Source organism: Martes martes (assembly GCF_963455335.1).
Source record: "Martes martes genome assembly, chromosome: 11".
NCBI lineage: Eukaryota > Metazoa > Chordata > Mammalia > Carnivora > Mustelidae > Martes > Martes martes.
Window position 1 is genome coordinate 20,042,070 of NC_137899.1, and position 22,982 is coordinate 20,065,051.

Here is a 22,982-nt window from a genome sequence, read left to right on the forward strand (position 1 = left end):
CACCTGGTACAATTTGCTTACATGGGTTTCTACCTTACTTATGAGCTCCTCTGGGACAAGACAGGAATTGAGTCTCATTTGTAAACTCGTGCTGGTGGGTATGGCTGGGGCTCAAATCTCTTCATGAAATGAACATTATGCAACTTTTCTAGAATCTTCTAATGTAAAACCAAGAAAAGAAAAAGATCCCGTAATTCAAAGATGAGTTTTATCCTTAAAGAATTATTAAAAATTCTGTGTATTATGGATAATGAAATCTAATGTGAATCTGAGCGCACTTCCCTGAACAATTCTAGTCAGACCTGACTGAGACCAAAAATACTAGGAAAAAACCTGAGACAAGGTCAAGAGAAAGCATTGGCAGTGTATCAAAAGACATGCTTACCTGAGTGATTATGAGTATTAAATGCACAAAGTACTACTATAGCACCTTGTTGAAATACTGTTACCAGAATAGAGAGAACCGTGTAGCTCCGGAATCAGGAAAAACTGATTTCTCGGTGTACAGGAGAAGTTGTATTACAGTTTCTATTTAAGTAGGAATGGTTAACCTTCTTGCACAAGAGTGGTTAACCTGATAAATTATCAGTATTCATCTTGGGAGAAATCTAAGTGAATTTGTATTAGCGGAGAAGACAACGGGAACTAACTTGATTTGACAGTTTCAATACTGTTAGTTGAGATATAGAAAATCCATCAGTTTGTAAGAGGAAAAAGTTTGGTATCACTCATAGCACGTGGCTGAAAAAGAGAGGAAGAGAGAGAAAAAGCTTAAGGTCAAGGAGGGGCAGAGACTGAGTCCACTTGTCTTTTCCCGGTTCAGTCTTCCTTCTTCCCCAACCTTCGGCTCTCCCTAACTCTGCCCTTAGTATTCATTCCCGCAACTTTCCTTCCCAAGCTTTCCCGCCAGCCTTAACCCCAAGACCATTAGCCAAGGCGTGTGACAGAAAAGGCTGGGGAGTTACTAATTCCCCGACCTGTGTTTGTGGAGTGCAAGCGAAGCTCCCAGAAACCTCCGCTCTCCTGTCCAGCCTCCTTCGAGAGGCCCCTGTTCTCTGGTTAAATACTTGCACAGAGATAAGAGCTTCCGCCAGGTTCCCGCGCCCACCTTCTCTCCAGCCGGGGGAACGACGCCAAGCCCAGGGGCGCGACAGGACACGGCGCACGGCGCCAGCGCCGTGACCTCGGATTCCCCCGCGCGTCGGGCCCTGGGCGCTCGCCAGCTCTGGGCCCCACGCTGCTCTCAGCCGGGATTCGTGCAGCTGCGGCTGCTGAGCTGATTCTCCACGTTGGCCAGGAGCCGCGGACTGGGCGGAGCCGGCGGCGCCGGCATTAAGCGTCACCACCTGGGCGGGCCGAACCGGCCGCGGACGCCATCATCCAGGCACCTGCCAACATGGAAGGTGGTGACGGCGGCGTCGCTGTGGCTGGCCAAGGGGCTCTGGGCTCTGGGGCGGTGACAGCGACAGTCCGGGAGCTTCTGCAGGACGGTAAGGAGTCTGGGTCTGGCTGGGTGGTGGGCCCGGGGGACTGTCCTGTTCCGCACCTGGACCCGGGTGGTGGACTCAACCCGTCGCTTTGCAGAAAGTTTTCCGGTCTCGACGTGACCACTCCCCCCCGCCCGGCCCCCTGGCGTCTGGGTGTTGGCCTCGCCAACCTGTTTCTCCAGAAACTAACAGACCCCTCTCCTTCCGCGTGTCCGGGGGACACTTAATTTCTGGCTGCTCCTCATTTCAACTCTACCCTTCCTGCACTTGAGGTTTCTCTGAAGTCCTGGGACTGCCGCACTCCGGTGACCCAGGTTGACAGCTGCGGGCAGCTGCCGCAATTTTTTGACGAAAGGAGAAAGCGTTGCATCCCATGAAGAGTGAAAGATCTAGAACAGATAGATGACAGCTCTTAATGTTAAAAAAGCTTCATTTTAAAGTGGAGTTGGAAGCATCCCTCTCTTAACAAATTCTCGGATTACACAGGTGGTCCACTCGCAGTCTAGTTTTTTACAAGACGTTTATCCACAGCATGCATGGGGACGAGTTCAGAACATTCGTTCAGGCAGGGATTAACCATATGTATTGAATACAGCAATTTATTGATAGTTTTGGACAGAGGAAAACTCTAGGAAATAAGTTAAACATAGTACATTTGAGAAGTACATTAAATTGTATTAATTCAGGTAACACGCGGCAAATCTCTTATCCTTCAGAATAAAGTTCACAATTCTTCTCATCTGTTCTTAATTTTCTTCCCTAATTGCCATCACGTTCTACCTGGTATTGAAAATAATTTGTGTACCTGACTTTTTCTGCTATATTGTAGAACTGCTTTTTTACTCCACAGTTAATAATGGTACCTTTCATATGGTGGGTGCAGAATAAATTTTTTTAATTGAACATCACAATAAGCGTATGCACACATTTTTTTAATGAACATCACAGTAAGTATATGCACACATTTGCAGATCAAAGTAGGTTATAAATGAATGAAATAACATTCTAAATTACTGTTTTCCTCTGAGTGTTGCGTATTATTGCCCTAATTCCTTGCCTTCTGATAATGTATATACTTTTGTCAAAACTTTCTGATGAGGTGTTTTTGAACCAGATTGTGTTAGATTCTCTAGGTTAGAACCTCTGTCCAGTGCATCTCTGTATCTTGATTTAAATTCCATTTAACCAAGTTTTGAACTCCTGATATGTGTGCAATTTCCAACCTCAAGCAGCTTGCCATTTCAGTAAAGGGTAAAGTAAGCTGTAAAGTTAAGTATTATAATATAGTGTTGCTGGATAGCAGCATTGTGTACAAAGTCAAACAATACAGAGGAGGATGATAATGGGGAGTGATTAGGGAACTGTCAAGAAAGGCTTTCTAGAGGGAATTAGTTTTGAAGTATAAATAGAACTTGCATAGTTGTATATTTCAGTAGGATGCATTCTGGAATTGTAATCAGTTTTTGAAAGGTGAATAGTCCTTAATTCTGCCTTCTGTATTTTCCTATTCAGTTCTCTTTTCCGTGTTCCACAGTGATTGATTAAATCCTTACTCTCTCAGACCTCTCCTTTCAAACTCAATAAATGACTTTAAACTTCCCTGAAAAAAAGATAACTCATCAGATACAAGCTTCCTCCATTTCTTGCCATCAACATATAAAGTAAACCTAAACCTACAACTGACCTTTCTTTTTCCCTTGTATTTTTCGTTATACTGTAAGTGGAATCTCTGCTTCTAAGGATGGTCTTCCTCCTGTGCTCTGGGTCTTTTTTTTTTTTTTTTTTCTGTCTCCTCAAGGACCCAGTCACCTTCATTCTATGCCATTGAAATCTCTTTGCCAAGGTCTCTAATGACCTCTTTGTGAATAAATCAAATGGATACTTTTTTGTCCTTACCTTACTTGAACTTGTAAAAGGGGTTTGACTCTTCTTGAAAGACTTCCCTTCATGTGACTTGTGAGTTCTGTGCTTAAAAAAAAATTTCTGAATTCTCTAAGTGCTCTTTTCCAAGTTTCTTTGATTGCTAGTCATCTTCAGTTTGCCCCTAATTCAGTGGTTCACTCCACCCGTTCTCTGAAACATTCCTAAAAAATTAAACATTTCTGTCCGTAATAGTGATTCAGTATGTACAGGGTCTGCCATTGGTAGAGGATAGGATTGATAGGGTTGGTGAACAGATGCATAGTTGGAGTAATTTGTGGGCTGTTTCTGATACACCTATAGGAACGAGACAACTGTAAAAGAGAAGCATTATGACTTTTCTTCTGATGGACAATCACTCCTCAAATGCCAAGTCCAATGGCCAGTATTCAGCCTTCACTGTGTTTGATATTTGTAAGATCTTTGACGCCACTTACCACTTATTTCTCTGAACTGTCCCTTGCCATTCTTTCTTGTTTTTCTTTCTCTCTGAACTCTCCTTCATCTCCTTGATTGCTTTCATTTTCTCCATCTACTTCCAGATTTTTGGTGTTTGTCTGGCTTCTGAACTCCGTCTTATTTCCCTTTCTGTGCATTCTAAAATTCATTCCTCAATCATTTTTTTCATGATTTCAAAATTAATATAGTTGTACACAAATACACACATACATGGTCCTTACCTCTCTTCTAAGCTATAGGATTACTGTCTACTGGACATTTCTATCTTGATAGTGAACAGGCACGATTAGTTTTACTTACCAAAAGTTACATATGAACAAATAGTTCAGGTGCTATATGTGAAAAAGTGGGATTACTTCACTTTTCTTTTTTTTTTACCCCATTCCTCTAACCTTCTCTGTTACCATTGATTGTATGCGGTTAGTTAAATATGTGCTTGTCTCCCATGTAGATGGTGAGTTCCTTGGAGGCAGCAATATGATCAATTTTATCTTTATGCAAAGATGCCTAGTGGTTGAACTTAATGCAAAGCTGAATTCCCTGTGTCAGTTACTCAGTCAAGAATCTTGGGAATCATCCCTATACTTCTTGCTCTACTTAATCACCCATTTTCAGCTTGTCTCTAAATCCTACACATTATAGTGTCTGAATATTTGTCAAATTAGTCATTTTCTTTTTTTTAGCATCACTGTCTTAGGCCTTCATCATGTCCCTTGGGCTGTTAACAGAGCACCTTACTGCTGGCTTCTGCAGCTCTTATTATATGAGGGTGCTGGTAAACCAGCTTTCTGATACAATAGAAAAAGCCCTGATTTTGTAGTGTATGCCAGTTTCCATGGTATAAATACTTTCAACCTGGTCATTTTTTAGATGTCTACATGTGATTTCCCCTAGCTCACACAGTTCCTGAGAATTGAACTGTTGACTCTCAGGAGCCAATATGAGGCAGCTCCAGCACATCACTGGGTGACTAATACCCTTTCAGTCATCCTCCACTCTGCTGCCAGAAGCTAAAACACAAAGCTGATGGTGCTCTTTCTTATCTTTAACCTTAATGAGATATAGTCTGAACATTTTAGAAGTCTTACCAGTCTCTTTTTAAACTGCCCTCAGCCTTCCTTTGGAACCTCAACTCCTATCATTCTCTCCCCTTCTGCCCAGCAGTATGATCTAGACACACTGACGTCAGTGTTGCCCTTCTTTCTCAAAATACGCTCTGGCATTTGCTGCCTCTCCACCTTCCCTCTTCTTGGAGTAGCCTTCTCCACTTGGCTGCCTTGCAGGATCCTTAATCCTGAAAACTCCTTGGCAAACTGGAAGGACATGGGGTTCCCAGAATTAAGGCCAAAGTAGTAGTTTTTCTTTCACTTTGAGAGTCATCAAGAATGAGTCTTTGTTCTTTGCAGAATGCTACTTCCAGGTCATATGGATGAATTCATTCATTCAACTGGTCCGGAACACCTGCCAGGGGTCAGGCATTGCTCAAGCTCTAGGGATGTGGGAGTAAACAAAACAAAGTCCTTGCCCTTATGGAGCATGCATTATATGGATAGAGACAATAGAAGTTGTCTGGTAAGGACTCTATTTTGCAGTTAGTTTTATAATCTCTGTCAGGGTAATCTTACCTATATCTCCCACATGGGTGGAAGGTAGTGGTTTTCTACCTACCCTGAGCTCACTTCTACATAATGATGTTTAACTCTTAATTCTCTCCATTTGACTTTCACCCACAGATTTTTGGGCTTCTGTACTGGAAGATAGCTTAACATCTAACATCATTACTTTTTTTGTGTTTAGTAAGGGTCTATTTTGAACATAGGCTGTCTTTCCATGTACTTATTTCACCCATAAATCCTTAGTTTCAGTAACACCTGAAAGTTTGTGTTTGTCTATTTCTGTTAAAATTCCAGATTCACTTTATTATGACAGCATTGTGCATTGATTTAGAGATATTTGAGACCATAAATATCAAATATAGTCAATTTGCCTGTTGTCATTGTCAGTGACCTTGTTTTCTTGCATTAAAGGCTATGGTTAGTAGTTAATTTTTAGTCTTCTACTCTTATATGTTCCTTTTGAGACTCTGGTAAAAGTTAACTTTTAGCAGTGTAATATAGGGGTTCAGACTGTGGGCTCTGCAGTCTGGATTCGTATGTCAGACAGGTTGGGCAAGTTGCATGTCCTGTCTTTACCTGTCTCTTCATCTGTGAAATGGGGGAAATGATAGTTCCAGCAGGTTCGTGTGAGGTTGAATGAGCTAATATGTTTAAAGTGTGTGGGTCAGTGCCTGGCGCACAGTAAGCTCTCAGTGAATGTTACCACTCTCTTCTCATTTACAGCAGTTCTTGGTGTATAAAAAAAGTTAAAGTATGTTATCTATATTGGTTTTGTTGTCTGAGATCTGTGATTTAGTACAGTGCAATTAATAATTAAAGACTTTTCCTTATTTTTTTACCCTAGAGTGTTACAGGGATTTTTTAAATGAAGACTTTGATGTAAAGACTTATACTTCCCAGTCTATTCATCAAGCCATAATTGCTGAACAGCTAGCAAAACTTGCCCAAGGAATCAGTCAGTTGGATAAAGAACTACATCTACAGGTATTTCCAATCTTCTGGATCATCTGGATTCTTCAACCTAAAGATAAAATAATTTATCACTTGTAATACTTTTACTATTTAATCTAAATGCATATTTAAATGAGCAAATGTGTAACTTACCAGAGTGACTTATTTTTCAAAGTATGTTTTTGAAAAGTTTTCTACGAACTACTTTTTGTTAGGTGAAAAACTAACGTACCCGTCTCTCCAAAAGCTGTTGTTCATACTTTGCTTTCATCTCCTTAACAGATGTGCAGTGTATATAAGGCGAAAAATAGGAAGCCTTTGATTAAAGTAATAGAAAATGGACTTTTGGAAGTAGAACAGTGTGAATAAGAAAAATTGGTGTGTTCCCATTGGCACTTCCCACTTTATGAAACAGTGTAATATTTGCTGAAATTCTAGAAAGTTGATAAGTTGGTGGTAGAAAGAACACAATATGGGGAATTAGGAGATGGGTCCTAATCTTAGCTGTGCTGGTACCTTAATGTCTCTGAGTTTTGCTTTTAAAAAAGGAAATCTATTAAATGGATTGGAGTGAATAAGGAGGAAGAGATTATAGTGGAAGATCTTGAAGGTTCCTTCCTTTTCTACAATTCTGTAATTTTATAGGGAGTTTTATACTATACTTCCTATTTTGGCTTTTGTAGGTAGGCACTTAATGTTTAAATGAATGAACAAATGCATGACTATATGGACTGTTTACCAGGAAACCTAGATCTGTTATAACATGAGACATTTTCATTTAAATTTTTTATATTGTACTTTATCAGTTGAAAGAGTAGCTTAGGACTGGGATGACTTCTAAGGTCACTTTAACTGTGATTATATATTATGTATTTTAATTACACATTTAGTTGTATATTTTAATTATCAGAATTCACATTAGGCTGTGGGGATAGAAAAATGGACATATTTCCCAGCTCTCCAAGGACTCACAGACCAGTGGCGGATACAGAGAGAAGTAATGACAGGGAAGTGATACCTGTTTTATTTAGAATAGTAGGAAGCATTCATAAAAGCAGGAGAGAATGCACTTAAGTCTGCCTAGGGTTCTCAGGGGTGGCTTTTTATAATAGCCACCTGAAATTCCTTTTTTTTTTTTGTTTTTTTATGGTTGTTATTTTTCTTTCCCCAAGGTTTTATTTAAATTCCAGTTAACATATGATGTAATATTAGTCTTAGCTATAGAATTTAGTGATTCATCACTCATATTCACCACCCAGTGCTCATCATAAGTCCCTTCCTTAATCTCTGTCACCCATCTAGCCCACCCCCTGCCCACCTCTGCTCCAGCAACCCTCAATTTCTTCTCTGTAGTTAAGAGTCTGTTTCCTGGTTTGCCTCTCTTTCTCCCCCTGCCATGTTCATCTGTTTGCTTTTTAAATTCTGTGTATGTATGAAATCATAAGGTATTTGTCTTTGACTTAATTTGCTTAGCAAATATTCTCTAGCTCCATCCACATTGTTGCAAATGGCAATATTTCATTCTTTTTTTATGGCTGAGTAATATGATTGGTATTTTCTTTATTGCTTGCATGCAGTACCTTCTTTGCAGGAATCAATAAAAACTAAAAGTATGTTTAACATCTCTTATAGGGGACAGATTATATTTATGGTAGTTTGGAATATGAAGTAGAGGCCTAGTATGGGCCCTGAACCTGCTATAATTGTTTCTCTGCAGAAGAAAAATCGGGATAATGCTAACCAAACCCATAAATTTTGTTTTAAATATTGTGGAGATGAATAAAATAACAGAAGATGTGATGAAGTATGTATTAGTTGAGGCTTCGGACAGGAAACAGAAACCACTCTAGGTATTTAAAGCAGGAAGATGTTTAATGCAGAGAACTGGATGCTTCTGAAGTCAGCCAGTGGACTGAGTTGAAGGATCTACTTTCATAGATGCAGTGCAGAGGCCTGGAAGCTCCAGCCATTACCTCCCATGCCACTACTAAAATTCGGCCTCGGGGTATCCAGTAAATAAATTCTAGAATGATTGATATGGTTTTTCCAACCATCTCTAAATTCAGGTGTCAGGACCTTGCTCATTACTAGCTGAAACAATAAGAAGAAGGTAGCGTTCCTTTCTTTTCTGTCTTCAGATCTCTTGGAAATTCATCCAGCTGGCTGCAGGGGAGTTTATGAAAGTCTTGTTTTAGGAGTTTGAACATTTTCAAAGTATTCTTCACACAGAAAAAAGTTGAATAGAGGATTAAATTTAGTCTTGTTAGGATGGACAGACCGATGACCATATTAGTGGCCTGGGAAGAATTCAGACATGTTCTGGCCATCTAAACAGACATAGGGAACCAAAAGTAGTAATTTTATTTTATTTTATTTTATTTTTTAAAAGATTTTTATTTATTTATTTGACAGAGATCACAAGTAGGCAGAGAGACAGGCAGAGAGAGAGGAGGGGAAGCAGGCTCCCTGCTGAGGGGAGAGCCCCATGCGGGGCTCAATCCCAGGACCCTGGGACCACGACCTGAGCCGAAGGCAGAGGCTTTAACCCACTGAGCCACCCAGGCGCCCCAGTAGTAGTTATTTTAGATGGCTGTGGTAGAAAGGGACTTGATAGGATAACAGTGATACCTGAAACAGGGCAAAGTGGAGGTAGTAGGGGTTCCAGTGAATGAATCCTTGCTGACTAGGAGCTTCAGTTTCCAGCCTAGGTAGGAAACAACTCCTTCATTGGAATTGAAAAGGTACAAAATGATAAGGATTTTTGCATTATTCTAAAGAGTAATGATTACTCATGATTTCTTGATGTTTCTAGGAATCTCTTGCATGTGGTCTTTACCTCTTAAACTTTTTGGGGTTTTGATGTGGTCATTCACACTGCCCTAATTTTCTTTTTTTTTTTTAAGATTTTACTTATTTATTTGACAGACAGAAATCCCAAGTAGGCAGAGAGGCAGGCAGAGAGAGGGGGGGAAGCAGGCTCCCTGCAGAGCAGAGAGCCTGATGTGGGGCTCGATCCCAGGACCCTGGGATCATGACCTGAGCTGAAGGCAGAGGCTTTAACCCACCGAGCCACCCAGGCGCCCCCACACTGCCCTAATTTTCATAAAAAAAAATCAGTCTTGCACAGGGAAGGGGATTTGCCATGACCCTGGGAAACTGAAAGCAGAGAGATGTTCAGGGATAGGTGGGTACTGACTCTGTGTTATGTTTTCAGATTAGAATATGCTGAATTAAGTTTAAGAACTAAGAGAACCTAATGTTTAAAAAACATTTTTACAAGGAAAACATAATAGTATTGCAAAAATTAGCTTTTTTTTTTTTTTTCTTTCCAATTTTGGCACAATTCTACCTGCATTTCCCATTAAGAAAGCAAGGGCTGGTGAAAAGGCTGTGTCTTCTTCGGCTCTATGTTCAATTATAAGCATGTTTCATGTTTCTGCTAATAACTCATCTCAAGTATACCTTTATCACCTGTATTTTTTTCTTCTGTGTTGGTCTTTGCGCCTTCCTCTATGGAAAGAGACCTTTATTCTACCTTGTGGTTACAAAGGAAACTATCCAATACTCACAGCAAATTCTTGATTTTCAGGTTGTTGCAAGACATGAAGATTTACTAGCACAAGCAACTGGTATTGAGTCTTTGGAAGGTATGTTTCCATTAAGTACTATAAATTAGATTGAGCTAGACCAGGGATTGGCAAACTTTTACTGTTAAGGGTCAGATAGTAAATATTTTAGACTTTGGAGGCCATACTATTTCTGTTTCAGCTACTAAACTCTGCTATTTCAGAGTGAAAGCAGCCAGATAATGTGTAAATGATTATGGTTATGTCCCAACAAAACTTTAATAAAAACTTTATTGACCTCTGAGCTAAACTATCTGGGTTCAAATCCTTGCTTTGCCACTTAGTAGATATGTGACTATGGACAAGTTATTTAACCTTTTGTAGGGCTCCCTTTTATCTACAAAGGAGGAGGATTTTTTTTAAAAGATTTTATTTATTTATTTGACAGAGATCATAAGTAGGCAGAGAGGCAGGCAGAGGTGGTGGGGGAGCAGGCTCCCCACTGAGCAGAGAGCTCAATGCGGGGCTCAATCCCAGAACCCTGAGATCAGGACCTGAGCCAAAGGCAGAGGCTTTAACCCACTGAGCCATCCAGGTGCCCCCAAGGGAAGAGTATTAAAAGGTACCTGTATGGTGTTATTTTGAGGGCTAAGTGAATTAGAAAAATGGTTAGAACAATTCCTGGTACATATTTAGTGCCTCTATAAAATTAACAGAAAATTATTAATTAATGAAAACATCAATACCACCAGAGTGAGTAATAGTGGAAGTAGACTTGAATACTTTCCTTATTTTTGGCTTTCTTTGAAACTTTTTTCAATGAAGGTATAATAGAATAATAACATATTGGGGGCGCCTGGGTGGCTCAGTTGGTTAAGCGTCCGACTCTTGATTCAGCTCGGGTCATAATCTCAGGGTTGCAAGATTGAGCCCCAAGTCAGGCTCTGTGCTCAGTGCAGAGTCTGCTGGAGCTTCTTGTTCCCCTCACCTTCACGCATATGCACAAGCGCTCCCTCTTTCTCTCCAAATAAATAAAATCTTAAAAAAAGAATAATACATTGGATTTATATTTTTACGAATCTTAGTATTTTTGATTAGATAAATCTTTCATGAATTTTTCATTCTCTCTTGATTAAATTAAACTACATCTTATAAATATGGAATGTTGGGGCATCTGGGTGGCTCAGTGGGTTAAAGCCTCTGCCTTCGGCTCAGGTCATGATCCCAGAGTCCTGGGATTGGGCCCCACATCGGGCTCTCTGCTAGGCGGGGAGCCTGCTTCCCCCCACCTCCTCTCTGCCTGCCTCTCTGCCTACTTATGATCTGTCTGTCAAATAAATAAATAAAATCTTTAAAAAATATATGGAATGTTAATAACATGTTTTACATTATCACTTGTGTTATGATTACTATTATTAATCTTTACACATTAAAAGAAAGCTAAGTGATTTTCCCTATGTTGATCAAATTCTTGGGGAGGAAGGATATTGCTTTCTGGGATGCAATATGCTTTAATGCTTCAATGCTTCCCCCCGTATTTCTTACGCACTCAAAGGTGTTAACTTATTCTCAGCATGTATACTGTTTCTCAGACATCCTGATGAAGAACATAGTATTTGAGGGAATAATAGTTTGTTATTTGAGTATTTAATTGGATATCAGACTATGTTCTTGGGAAAACTGAGTACTGACCACTTCCTATTGGAAATGAATTATTTTTAATCTCATAATATTTTATGTGTTTCTGGAAGCAGGTAAATAATATCCTGTTTTAATGGTGATTTGTTTTTAAAACAAATGAGAGGGGATTTTTTTTTTAATTTGTAAAACCCGTAAGGATGGCTGGTAGTACATTGATTCTGAGTGTATTTAGGTGTAGATGAATCATCACAATAGAAATAGTTCTCGTTGTGGTTTTTTTATATACATTTAGGTCTACAATGTGCTTGTATTCCCCAAAATGCTTTTCAGTGATTATGACACTTAAAATGTATGGTTAGACTGAGTTAGAATGACCATCCATTGGATGAGATGAGTATATGAGGTACAAAGACTGCCTTCTCTGAGTTCTTGTGATAATCTAAGCATCTTCTCTGGATTATTTGAATACAAATATTCAAATTTGAATTACCTGAATTAGTATTAATAGTATTAATTTGAATTAGTATTAATAGTATTAATTCTACTAATCAAATTAGTAGAATTTGATTATTTGAAGTAGTATTCATTTTGCCATATGTGTATTTCTAAGCACTTACTAGTATGTTGAGATCCTGAAAAATAAGTGTGATTTGTATTTGAAAATGAGTAGTATCCCACCTTCTACTTCATCAGCTTTTTAACCCCTAATATTGAATTTTGCCATGTAAACAATTCAGCAGTACGTTTATTGAACCTATTTTATTAAAAGTTGCCCCCTATTCATTTTCATTCATTTATTCATTTAAATATTAGTTGAGGGAGTGCCTGCTGGCTCAGTGGTTAATCGCCCGCCTTTGGCACAGGCCATGGTCTCAGGGTCCTAGGACTGAGCCCCAAGTCGGGCTCCCTGCTCAGTGGGAATCTGGTTCTCCCTCTGCCCCTCCTTCCCACTCGTGCTCTCTCTCAAATAAATAAAATCTTTAAAAAATATATTAGTTGATAATTTGCTAGGTTCCAGAAAGCTGTTCTTATGGGATTTAGAGGTATTTTTAATTAACCCTATTTTATTGAAAAAGAGATATCCTCATTCCTTCACTCATTTGTTCGTTCAAACAGTAACTGAGAACGTGTTGGGTAGCAGGCACTTACGAACGATAGATAGTCACTGTTCTTAGGGAACTTATGTTCTAATGCAGGAAAGCAGACAAAGAAAATACACAAATGGGAAACTTCAGATATTTTTAAGTTCCACAAAGAAAATAAAATGGTTGATTAGTTGGAGGAAGGGGAGTCCCTTACTAGCTAGGATATTCGGGAGGGGGTGGCCTTTTTTTACAAGATGACATTTAAGCTGAGAACTGAATGATGAGAAACAGCCACCACATGAAAAGTGGAAGAAGAGTGTGTGGTAAGCTGAAAGACCAATAAATGGGAAGGTAGGAATTAATGTGGGATGTATGAGGGACAGAAAAAAGGCCAATATGAGAGGAATTTAATGAATAAAGGAGAGAATTGTAGATGAGGTTCCTGGAAAATAATTTTGATTTTTCATTCTAAATGCAGTGGGAAACCATTGGAGGGTTTTTTTTTTTTTTTTTTTTTTTTTAAAGATTTTTTTATTATTTATTTATTTGACAGAGAGAGATCACAAGTAGGCAGAGAGGCAGGCAGAGAGAGAGGAAGGGAAGCAGGCTCCCTGCTGAGCAGAGAGCCCGATGTGGGGCTTGATCCCAGGACCCTGAGATCATGACCTAGGCTGAAGGCAGAGGCTTTAACCCACTGAGCCACCTAGGCGCCCCTTGGAGGGTTTTTATTAGGGGTATGGTATATAAGACTAATGCTCTAAAAAGTTTTCTTTTTAGAAATCAGTAGAATCAGGGGTACCAGTTTAGAAGATACTAGAAGAGAGTTGATGGTGCCTCGGATAAGAGTGGTAGATGTGAGAGAGGAAAGTGGGTGGCATAAATGGGGGCAGAGCAATAGGGTTTGTTGATGGGAGATGAAAGAGCCGAGGGAAAAAAGTCACCAAGTATGATTCCTAAGATTTTAGTCTAAAAAATGGGACAGGTGATGGTATAGATAACTGAGGTGGGTTAGAATGGAGAGGATTATAATTTTGATGGGGCAAGGGTGGGGCAGAAGTTATCTTGGGTGTCTTAATTTGAGAAAGAAAGTTCAGATCTAGAGATTTGTGTGTGCATGTGTGTGTGTGTACATAGGTAGGCAGACATAAAGAAAATCTATGTAGATACGTGTACCTATGTGTGGATGTGTGTATATAAAACTGGTATTTTATTGAATAGATAGTATTTAAATTTAGGTGAAATCCCTAAGAGACATTGTAGACAGGGAAGTGAAAGTGACAGAGGATAAAATCTTAAGAGTATTCTGGCACGTTAGGACTCCAGCAGAGGAGGAGGAACCGCTAATGTAATAGGAAGAAACCCAGGGAGTGTGTTAACTTGGAAGCCCAGAGGAAAAAAAGTGTTTTAGGGAGGGAGTGGTTTGACTCTGTTGGGAGTTTCAGAGAATTTGAGCAAGATAAAGACAGAACTGACAATAGAATTTGGCACCTTGGGGATTTCTGGTGACCTTGATAAGATCGATTTTGGTGTAGTGTGTATGAAAGTCTACTTGAGAGTAGGTTGTGGAGAGAATAAGATGTGAGAACATGATGATAACAAATAAAAGAAGTTCATTTCTGGAGGTTTAAGGTAAAGGAACCATAAAACCAGCAGAAAAATGGGAATGCTCCAGTCCCAAGAGGATTCTGTTGGACTGAGCTATACTGAAGCATAATTGTATCTGATAATGTTTACTAGTTCTAATATTACTTCGTCTAATATATGACAGAGTTCTGTGCCTAAGTTTATTTAGAATATTGTTTTAAAACTACAACTATGCCAGTTAAATGTGAAAAGAGTTTTAAAGAGTGGAGTTCAAATAATTAAAACTGTAATATTGAAAAGCTTATTTTCAGGTATATAAAATAGTAAGATTTAAGATCTGTCTTTCTGATAATATTTTTACAGTTTTTAAGAAATTAACCATCATGTTGTATATGTAGAGAGTAAGGTGATACTATTCTTGCTATCCATGTGTATTACTTACCTAGCATATAATTAATTGAACAAATATTCATTGCCATTGGAAGTCATCTGAGTTAGGCTCAGGTCACACAGTAGTGAATGAAAAATACACTTTCCCTAACCTCCAGGAATTTATGGATTAGTGAGAGAGTAAAACATTAAACAGATATATAAGCAGATATGTAATTACCTAATGTGGTAAGTGCCATGAAGGAAATGTGTGCTGTAGAAGAAAATAACAAGAAAACCTAAATTAGTTGGGGGATCTTTTAGTAATTGTTTCTGTTAAGCCAAGGCTTGGTGAATAGGGGGGTTTATCTAGTAGGAGCTTGGGGATACAGCTGAGTGCTGGAGAGAAAGTACACCATTTCCAGATGGTGCAGGCCCTTGAAGGCCAAGCTGTGGACTTCAGTTTTGACAGGGAAGTGAAGGGGAGATTGTGGAAGAGTTTTAACAGGGAATATTGGGCTACAGTTTGCACCTTTAAAGATTTTATTTATTTGTGAGAGTGAGAGAACATAACGAGGGAGAGCAGCAGGCAGAAGGAGAAGCCGGCTCCCCACAGAGCAAGGATCCTGATGCAGAACTCGATCCCAGGACCCTGGGATCATGACCTGAGCCGAAGCAGACACTTAACCGACTGAGCCACGCAGGTATCCCCAGTTTGCACCTTTAAAAAGCATTCAAGCTTCTTTTGTGACTACAGTACAATACACATGAACATGAAACTTAACCATTTTAAAGTATACAATTAAGTACCATTAATTACATTTACAGTGTTGTGCAGCCATTACCATGTAGTTCCAGAACTTTTTCATCACCCAAAGTGGAAAACCCTATGCTCCTTATGCAGTCACTCTCCATTTGTCAGACTTGTTTAGTGAAACAAGAATTGTAAGAAGAGACTACTTAAAGGCTTTAAAAATAGTGCAGGTAAAAGATATTGATTGCTTAAGTTATGATGGTGGCAGAAAAAATTGAAATTTTTCTGTATATGGGTATGTATACATGTATGATTTTTTTCTTTTAATATTTTTTTTCCCAATTGGAGCCCTTGTAAATTTGTAAAGTAATGGAAACTGTTGTGTTTCCCCAGGTGTCCTTCAGATGATGCAGACAAGAATTGGGGCTTTACAGGGAGCTGTTGATAGGTACTGTTGTTCATTTTGTAAATAAGTGGAATGGAAAGAAATTTAACCATTGATATTTTCAAGATGATTTTGTTGTCACACTTCTTTATTTTCCTTTAGGATGAAAGCAAAAATTGTGGAACCATACAATAAAATAGTAGCCCGGACTGCACAACTCGCAAGACTTCAGGTAGGTTCTCACTTTTCATTTCTTTGTACTTTATTATGCATTTTGTTCTTTTAAGTGGAAAAATTCCAAGAGAATGAATTCTGGGGAAATAAGGGGATATGAGAGTAAAGGGGGAAAATACTACAGAGCTTTAAAATAAGATATGCAAGGTTTTTAAAAATTTTTTGTTTTGTTTTTGTTTTTTGAGAGGGAGGGAGAGAGAGAATCTTAAGCAGGTTCCACACCCAGCATGGAGCCAGATGGGGTTGGGGGAGCTTGATCTCACGACCCTCAGATTATGGCCCAGGTCGAAATCAAGAGTTGGATGCTTAACCGACTGAGCCACCCAGGAACCCCAAGATACTCAGTTTAAAAATACAAATCTTGACTATTCAAGTGAATTATTTTCATTCATATTACTATAGTATAATTTACTAACTTATTAAAATTTAAAATTATTTGTTCAGTAGAGAACAGGAAGAAACCTAACATGCTGTGACCAAATGTAAGGAATCCAAACTTATAACTTGTTCTAATAACTTGTGCACTTTTTGGGAAATTCAGTTTTTGATTAGAATTTAGTGATTTTTATGACTTTTATTTTTACAAATGTTTTTTCTGTTCCTCCCCTTTCCTTCTGGGACTGCAGTTACAAATGTATCAGGCATCTTAAGGATATCTCACCAATCACTGGATTCTCTGTACATTTTTTTCCACAGTCCTCTTTTCTCTGTGTGATAATTTTTATTGCCTTGTTTTCAGGTTCACTTATCATTTTTTTCTGTACTGTTTAATCTGCTCCTAATCTTATTCAGTGTATTTTTCATTTCAGACACTTTTGTTTCACCTGTGGAAATTTGATTCAGGTCTTTTCTTACATTCTATTAATCTACTTAATCTTTGAACATATAGAATATTGTTAAAATAACTACTTTAATGTCTTTGCTAATTTATAGAGTGTGCCAGTCATACCATAGTCCAGTTTGAAAATATTTCCATCACCACGGAAAGATCCCTCAGGTCTGTTGGCCAGTCTTGCTTCATTGGGGCTGCTGTAACAGATTATCATAGACTGGGTGGCTTATAAAGCAAAATGACTTTCTCATAGTTCTGGAGGCTAGAAGGCTGAATCAGGGTGCCAGCCTGGTCATGTCCTTAGTGAAGGCCCTCTTTTGGGTTGCAGATAATAATTTTCCTTTTTATTTTTATAATTAAGTTTTTAACTTTAATTCCAGTCTACTTAACATACAGTGTTCCATTAGTTTCAGGCGTACAATGTAGTGGTTCAACAATTCTATATATTATTCAGTGCTCATCATGATTAGATAGTCATTTTCTTTTCTTTTTTTTTTTTTTTTTAAAGATTTATTTATTTATTTATCAGAGAGAGAGAGAGAGAGAGCGAGCGAGCAAGCGAGCGCACAAGCAGGCAGAGTGGCAGGCAGAGGCAGAGAGAGAAGCAGGCTCCCCGTCAAGCAAGGAGCCCGATGTGGGACTCGATCCCAGGACCTAGGATCATGACCCGAGCCGAAGGCAGCAGCTTAACCCACTGAGCCACTCAGGCATCCCGATAGTCATTTTCTTGTTGTATCCTCAAATGGCAGACAGGGCAGGAGAGATTTCTCGGGTCTTTTATAAGGGAACTAATCCCATTCGTGAGTTGTTCACTTTCATGATCTAATCACTGTCCAAAGTCCCCACTTCCTAATATCACATTGGGGGTTAATATTTCAACCCATGAATTTTTTTTTAAATAATTTCATGTATTTTTTTCCTTCATCATGTTAAGTGTACTCTTTAATCCCCATCCACTATATCCCCTTTCCCCCACTTCCCTCCCCTCTGGTAACCATCAGTTTGTTCTCTATAGTTAGGAATCTTTTTCTTGGTTTGTCTCTCTCTCTTTTTCCCCACTTTACTTGCTTGTTTTGTTTCTTAAATTTCACATATTAATTTGATCCTATGGTATTGGTCTTTCTCTGACTGCCTTATTTCGCTTAACATTTTACTCTGTACCTCCATCCATGTTGTTGCAAAAGGCAAGATTTTAACCTGCAGTTTATTCCAGATGTCAATACCTATTCCCGCTCCCAGTTCTAGGCAGTAGCTAATCTATTTTCTGTCTCTATTGATTTGCTTTTTCTGGTCATTTCATATAAATGGAATTGTACAAGATATTGTCTTTTGTGTCCGGATTTGTTCATTTGCATGATGCCTTTGAGGTGTATCTACGTTGCAGAATGTCTTCAGTAGTTCATTCTTTTTTAATTGTTGAATTTTGTTCTCTTTTGTGGATATAACACATTTTATTCATCCATTCACCAGTTGATGGATATTTGGATTATTTCTAGTTATTGGCTTTTATGAATAATGCTGTTATGACCATTTGCTCACCTGTATTTCATTTCTCTTAGGTAGATTCCTTTCTTTCTTTCTTAAAGATTTTATTTATTTGCCAGATAGAAAAAGAGAGCACAAGCAGGGGGAGTGGCAGGCAGAGAGAGAGGCAGGCTCTCCACTGAGCAAGGAGCCTAATGCAGGACTCAATCCCAGGACCCTGGGATCGTGACCTGAGACACTTAACTGACTGAGCCATCCAGGTGTCCCATCTTAGGTAGATTTCTAAGAATGGAATTCCTGGGTTGTATGGTAAGTTTGTTTAATTTTTTAAGGAACTTCCATGTTGTTTTCCAAAGGGCCTATACTATTTTATATTCCATCAGCAATGTCGGAGGGTTCCAGTGTCCACACATCCTTACCAACACTTGTTTTCTCTCTTTTGACTATGGGCCTGCTAGTGGGTGGCCAGTGGTATCTCGTTAGATTTTAGCTTACATTTCGTAAATGGCTAGTGATATTGAGCAATGCTTCATGTGCTTTTTAGTCCTTAGTGTATCATATTTGGTTTACTCAGTCTGTTCATATCTTTTAGGCATTTTACTTACTTATTTATTTATTTTTTAAAGATTTTATTCATTTATCTGACAGAGATCACAAGTAGGCAGAGTGGCAGACAGAGAGAGGGGGGTGGAAAGTAGACTCCCTGCTGAGGAGAGAGCCCGATGCGGGGCTCGATCCCAGGACTCCGGGATCAGGACCTGAGCCGAAGGCAGAGGCTTTAACCCACTGAGCCACCCAGGCGCCCCTAGGCATATTAAAATTGGGTTATCCTACTGTTTGTTTTTTTTAATTGAAGAATAGTTGACATACAATGTTGCGTTAGTTTCAGGTGTACAATATAGTGACTCAGCTTCTCTGTACATTATGCTGTGCTCACTGTAAGTGTGGCTGCATCTGTCACCATATAACAGCATTACAGGACCATTGACTGTATTCTCTATGCTGTGCCTTTCATCCCTGTGATTTATTCATTCCGCAACTGGAAGGCTATACTGCCCACTCCCCTTCACTCACCCCGCTCCTGTCTGCTGACCATCAGTGTGTTCTCTGTGTTTATGGGTCTGTTTCTGATTTTTCTGTTTGTTTGTTCTATTTTTAGATTCCACATATCATTGAAATCATCTGATACTTGCCTTTCTCTGTTGACTTATTTCACTTGGTGTAATACCCTCTAGGTCTACCCAAATTGTTGCAGATGTCATGATCCCATTCCTTTTTATGGCTGCATAATATTCGTGTGTGTGTTTCCACCATGTCTTCTTTATTCATGTATCAGCGGACACTTAGGTTGCTTCCATATCTTGGCTATTGCGGATAATGTTCCACTGGGCATAGGGTGCAGATATCCTTTTGAGTTAGTGTTTTTGTTTTCTTTGGATAAATACCCAGTTAGGAGGTTTTTTTTTTTTTTTTTTTTTACATATTATGCTACAATATATGATTTGCAAATACTTTCTCCCAGTAAATGATTTTTAAATCTTCCTCCCAGTCTGTCCCTTGACTTTTCATTTTTAAGTGGTGTCTTTTGAAACAAAAATTGTAAATTTTGATAAAGTCCAAATTATCAAATTTTCTTTTATGGATTGCTAGCACCATTTCTTAAAGGCAACTTTTCTTTCCCTGTTGAAATTTTTTGTTACCTTCACGAAATTTAATTGGCTTTATGTATATGGGATTATTTCTGGGCTACTCTCTTCAGTTGCTCTAGTCTTTTGCCTTTTTATTAATAGTACACTATCTTGATTACTATAGCTTTTTAGTAAGTCTTCTTTCAGGCAAATGATCTTGAAGAAGAGTACCATTTTAGTACCTTTGCAATTACCTGTGAGTTTTAGTGTCAGCTGACTATTTTCTACTAAAAAGCTGGTTAGGATTTTTTTTTTTTTCTAGTATCATTTGTATTTCTAATATACTAGAAATTTCTTCTTACACAATATTTTATCATTATATTTTTTGTAGGGTAGGAGGTGTTGTAATTTTTTTTTTTACTTTTTCCCATTTTTCTCTTTATTGAGAATATTGGTGAATTTTTGTCTCACTCCTCGAGTACAAAAAGGTAGTTTTAGAATTACAAACCCATATTACAATGAAAAATAAGATAATTCAAGTTATTCTTAGAATAAAGTCAGTTTTGTTCAAGGCTTATCTCAGCTCTGGCTGATATTCATCTTAATGAACTTTCTTAATTTCTTTTTTTAATTCATTTTTTATCTTTTATTTTTTAAAATTTAAATTCAGATAACATACAGTATATTATTAGTTTCAGAGGTAAAGTTCAGTGATTCATCAGTCTTATATAACACCCAGTGCTCATCACATCACATGCCCTCCTTAATATCCATCACCCAGTTAACCCATCCCCCTACCCCCCTTCCTTCCATCAACCCTTAGTTTGTTTCCTATGATTAAGAGTCTCTTATTGTTTGTCTCCCTCTCTGATTTTTGTCTTTTATTTTTATTTTTCTCTCCCTTCCCCTGCTCCTCTGTTTCTTAAATTCCACATGTGAGTGAAATCATGTGATAATTCTTTGATTGCCTTATTTCACATAGCATAATCCTCTCTAGTTCCACCCATGTCATTGCAAATGGAAGGATTTCATTTTTTTTAAGATTTTATTCATCTATTTGATAGAGATCACAAGTAGGCAGAGAGGGAGGCAGAGAGGGAGAAATGGGGAAGCAGGCTCCTCACCGAGCAGAGAGTCCGATGTGGGGCTCAATCCCTGGACCCTGGGATCACAACCCGAGCTGAAGGCAGGGGCTTTACCCACTGAGCCACCCAGGCACCCCAGGATTTCATTTTTTTAATGACTGAGTAATATTTCACACACACACACACACACACACACACACACACACACACACACACACATCACATCTTCTTTATCTATTCATCTGTCAATGGACATCTGGGAAAAGCTGGTTAGGATTTTGGCTGGAAATATACTGCATCCATAGGTGAATTTGGGGAGAATTGACATCTTAACAATATTGAATCTTCTGACTCATGAATGTGTTATCTCTACGTGTATGTAAGTCTTTAATTTCAGCCATATTTTGATTTCGGTTTTGTTAAATTTATCTTTAAATATTTGTTTTTGTTACTGTACTAAATGGTATTTCTAAAAAAATTCAATTTTTTTCATTGCTATTTTATATAGAATTGGTTTTTGAAAATTGACTCCATAAAAGAAATAATGAAGTTTTTTGGTTTTTTTTTTTTAAGATTTTATTTATTTGAGAGAGAGCACAAGTAGGGGTAGGGGGAGTGGCAGAGGGAGAGGGAGAAGTAGACTCCCCGCTGAGCAGGGAGCTGGATGTGGGACTCAATCCCAGGACCCTGGAATCATGACCCAAGCAGAAGGCAGACGCTTAACCACGTGAGCCACCCAGATGCCCTGTAGGTTTTTGGTTTTTGGTTTTTGGTTTCTTTTTTTAATTTTATTTATTTATTTGATAGAGATCACAAGTAGGCAGAGAGGCAGGCGGAGAGAGAGGAGGAAGCAGTCTCCCTGTTGAGCAGAGAGCCCGATGCGGGGCTTGATCCCAGGACCCTGGGATCATGACCTGAGCCTAAGGCAGAGGCATTAACCCACTGAGCCACCCAGGCGCCCCTGCCCTGTAGGTTTTTTAAATTAAGTTTTCTTTTCATATTCTTAGTAGGCATAGTGTGACTTAATGCTGATATTGTTTGGAGGTAAAGAATGTAGATAAGACAATGAGGGATTAATAACTATGCAGGTCTGATTTTCTTAGTAAGCCATTGGAACATCTACTACGAGAGCTGTTGTGTTATTGTAGAGAATACAAAGATGGGTAAGATAGTACTTGTTTAAAGTTTATGTCATGGTTAAAGGAAGTATGATAACTGTACAAAATGACCTAATAAAATACTGATTACATAATTGTGAAAATAATAAGTATTCACAGAAGAGAGAAATTATATGCAATTGGATTGTTTTATGAAGTGTTTAATGCTTAAGAAAGGAGAGAAGCTTAAAGAAGTAGGCTGTTGACAGCTTTGAAATAAATCTTTAAGAATGAATGCAATTGATAAGGGTTTTAAAGGATAGGTAGAATTTGGGTAGGCTAAGATGAGAGTAAGGTATTATAGACAGAAGGAAGAATATGACAAAGGCATGAGGTGGAGGCTTGCAGGGCATATCCAGAGAATGGCAATAAAATTGTGCATTAAAAGGATTAATTAAAGCCATTTCCCCTTGTCCTTCTTACTTATTACATGTATCTGCCAGTTTCCTTCTTCACTAAAGGCAAAGCTGGCTCAGTTATCTTTACAGTGAAAGTCTTTACATTATAGTTTCTGGCTTTAGTACCCATACTAATCCACCTATCATTCTGTCCTCACTCTTCTTTGACTTTCTTAACTACAGTTATGATCTTCATCTGAACTCTACCTGAGCCATCTACTCCCATGACCACACATTAACCTCTGAAACCCTAAACCCTTATGGTCCATTTTCTTTTTTATACCTCCCCTGATTTTTCCAACTTTCTCAGTACCTTCCCTCAGACCTGTTTTTTTTTTTTTTAATA

At 38.6% G+C, this 22,982-nt stretch overlaps 1 protein-coding gene across 1 annotated transcript in view; it reads left to right on the forward strand.

Moving 5' to 3' along the window:
• Window positions 1-1,071: 1,071 nt before the first annotated feature.
• COG5 (component of oligomeric golgi complex 5) overlaps window positions 1,072-22,982 on the forward strand; it is a 283,807-nt gene continuing 261,896 nt past the window's right edge. Inside the window, exons 1-5 of the mRNA XM_080818263.1 lie at window positions 1,072-1,490; window positions 6,327-6,466; window positions 10,023-10,080; window positions 15,826-15,880; window positions 15,980-16,049. Coding sequence (XP_080674389.1) covers window positions 1,397-1,490; window positions 6,327-6,466; window positions 10,023-10,080; window positions 15,826-15,880; window positions 15,980-16,049 — 417 coding nt within the window. The 5' untranslated portion in view covers window positions 1,072-1,396. The remainder of the gene's footprint in view (window positions 1,491-6,326; window positions 6,467-10,022; window positions 10,081-15,825; window positions 15,881-15,979; window positions 16,050-22,982) is intronic.